Source organism: Otolemur garnettii, unplaced genomic scaffold (assembly GCF_000181295.1).
Source record: "Otolemur garnettii isolate 467f Iridium unplaced genomic scaffold, OtoGar3 scaffold00022, whole genome shotgun sequence".
In the NCBI taxonomy this organism is placed as follows: Eukaryota; Metazoa; Chordata; class Mammalia; order Primates; family Galagidae; genus Otolemur; species Otolemur garnettii.
Window position 1 is genome coordinate 15,085,546 of NW_003852417.1, and position 3,101 is coordinate 15,088,646.

The window sequence follows — 3,101 nt, forward strand, 5'->3', positions numbered from 1 at the left end:
TCCCCAGGAGCTGGGACCACAGGTGCCCGCCACAACGCCTGGCTATTTTTTTCGGTTGTAGCCATCATTGTTGTTTGGTGGCCGGGGCTGGATTCAAACCTGCCACCTTAGGTGTATGTGGCTGACGCCTTAGCCACTTGAGCCATAGGCACCAAGTCTGAAAATTCTTTAAAAACACAGCATGATAACCTTTACCACACTTAAAATAATTAACCATAATTCCTTCCTATTGTCAAACAGGGGTCACCCTTTAAAAGATAGCCCAAATGATCCGTTACGTTTTAATTTGATTGTTTTGTGCATTAACATATCCAGATACCTTCACATGTTCTTATTACCTTAAACTAGCTAATTTAGTTTTCTATAAAATTATGTTAATAGTTTCTGCTGTTTCACAGGGTAAGCCACATCAAAGACTTCATTGAACAGTACCAGGGATATCAAAGAAGTCCTCCCTTTTCCTTGGCAACAGCTCTTCCTTTCCTCAGACTGCTAGATGAGACCCTCACCCTGGAAGAAGCGGGTTTACAGAGCGCTGTAATCATTCAGAGACTCCACAGAACTGCTGCACCTTTTAGAAAACTCTCAGAGCATTGATTTTTGATGGACTCAGTGGAAAATTTACAGAGAAATGATGATTATAAGTGGGTGTGCAAACTAAAGTGGAGGACAGGAAAAGTCAGATTTGCTGGACTTTTTGGTTTGCCTACTGTTTACCTCTCCTGAGTTAGAAGATTTTGAAATAAATATAGGTTAGGAAAGTAACATATGACTAGAAAATTATATTCCATGCACTTTTACCAAAAGCCTACTCAAAAGAAAAATAGACTTATTTTCAAATACCAATTAATCAGCATAATGTATGTTAAATAGATATATCATTTAAAATCTAAATGTGGTATAAATTAGCAAATATGTTCACAACTTCAGTCATTTAAACATTCACAAACAGCAGGCATTTATTTAAATGTTAGGTGTTCTCAGTATTTTTAAATGGCACGATACATTAAAAAATTACATGTGGCAAGTTAAAAGAGCCAATGTCTTAAAGTTCAGATATAATCAAAAGGTTAGACCCATTTTTACCACAGCTATGCCTAAACCTCACAGTGTTCTGTTGTCATTCTGTATTGGCAAGATACACTCAGACCAATTTGGCAATACTATCTAAGATGTATTTTCATTTAAGAATAAAATTGTGCAGCTTCGTATAATGTCAGTAATTAATCTGCCTACTCACATTTCTACATTTTCTAAAAATGTAAAGTTTTTAAAAGTTACATTCTGCCTACTGTGAACCCCAGTTCATTTCATTTTATTTCCTTTCAAAAATTTGGGATTTGTGTTTAACATTTGCCACCCTCACTTAGAATCTAATGCCTATTTGTCACATTACTAACTAATGAAAATTTTATATTTCATACATCAGAGTCAATCTGTACATACATTAAAGGATTATTTAGTACATTTTGGTGTCACCAAGGAAAACATGCTTTGTATCTTAGACTTCTAACTAAAACAAGTTAGACCTTAATATTTCACTGTCAAATCTCCTTGCCTGAAAATAAGTCGAAGAGGCATTTTGAATCAGAATTAAAATGAAGTATACGGCTAGGCGTGGTGGCTCATGCCTGAAATCTTAGCACTCTGGGTGGCCAAGTGGGTGGATTGCTTGAGCTCAGTAGTTCCAGATCTGCCTGAGTAAGAGTGAGACCCTGTCTCTACTAAAAACAGATAAACTAGTTGCGTATGTTGGCACATGCCTATAGTCCTGGCTACATGGGAGGCTGAGGCAAGAGGATCGATTGCTTGAGCACAAGAGTGTGAGGTTGCTCTATCCAGGACAACAGAGTGAGAGACTCTGTCTCAAAAATAGATTAATTAGTTTAATTAAATAAAGTAGATGTTGAGTGTGCCAAGGAGCTAGGTCCCGGGTTAGCAGTAATGTTCACAGGATGCTAGTCGTATGCTATAGAGCAACAGTTCTCAAAACTTTTGGTCTAAAGAACTTTTGTTTATGTGGGGTTTATATATCAGTATTAAATTAGAAGTTTAAAATACTCATTTACATATAAATTCCTAAACATAGATTAAGTAAGAAAAGTGGCACTGTTTTCTTTTTAAGTATCTTTCTGACTAAAGAAGACAGATGGATTTTCCTATCTGCTGCTGCACATACATTTGATGTTACACTTCATGTAGCTTCTGGAAGATACCACTGTACATTCATGAGAGAATGAGAAAGAAGCAACATGTTGGTGTGATTATGAACAGTATTGACTTTGAAGACTCCCTGAAGAGATGTCAGGGACCCACCCCCAGGGGTTTCTTGTCCACACTTTGAGAACCAGTCTGTCAAAGCAGTGGTTCACAAGAATTCTCAAGTGTAAGAATGTAAGAATCACTTGGGAAGCTTTTCAAAAATGCCTATTCCTGACACCTACCCCACATGTTTGTTTTATCTGAGATGGGCTCCAGATATGCTTTTTTTTTTTTTTTTTGTAGAGACAAAGTCTCACTTTATCACCCTCAGTAGAGAGCTATGGTGTCACAGCTCACAGCAAGCTCAAACTCCTGGGCTTAGGTAATTCTCTTGCTTCAGCCTCCCAAGTAGCTGAGACTACAGGTGCCTGCCACAAGGCTGGCTATTTTTTGTTGCAGTTGTCATTGTTTAGTAGGGCTGAGTTGGAACCTATCACCCTTGTTGCATGTGGCCGATGCAGTAACTACCATGCTACTTGTGCCGAGCCCAGATCTGCATTTTTTTTCTGACACAGCATCTTAAGCTGTCACCTTGGGTAGAGTGCCATGGCGTCACAGCTCACAACAACCTTCAACTCTTGGGCTTAAGCAATTCTCTTTCCTCAGCCTCCCAAGTAGCTAGGACTACAGGTGCCCACCACAATGCCCGGCTATTTTTTGGTTGTAGTTGTTTGGCAGGCCCGGGCTGGATTCCAACCCGCCAGCTCCGGTGTATATGGCTGGCACCTGAGCTGCTTGAGCTACAGACGCCAAGCCCAGATCTGCATTTTTTTTGTTTTGTTTTGTTTTTTGTTTTGTTTTTTGAGACAGAGCCTCAAGCTGTCCCCCTGGGTAGAGTG

At 39.2% G+C, this 3,101-nt stretch overlaps 1 protein-coding gene across 2 annotated transcripts in view; it reads left to right on the plus strand.

Moving 5' to 3' along the window:
• UBXN2A (UBX domain protein 2A) overlaps positions 1-1,206 on the plus strand; it is a 35,133-nt gene extending 33,927 nt beyond the window's left edge. For both annotated transcript variants that reach the window (XM_003787429.3, XM_003787430.3), the window contains one exon: positions 399-1,206. In XM_003787429.3, coding sequence (XP_003787477.1) covers positions 399-597 — 199 coding nt within the window. In that variant the 3' untranslated portion in view covers positions 598-1,206. The remainder of the gene's footprint in view (positions 1-398) is intronic.
• The last annotated feature ends 1,895 nt before the right edge of the window (positions 1,207-3,101 follow it).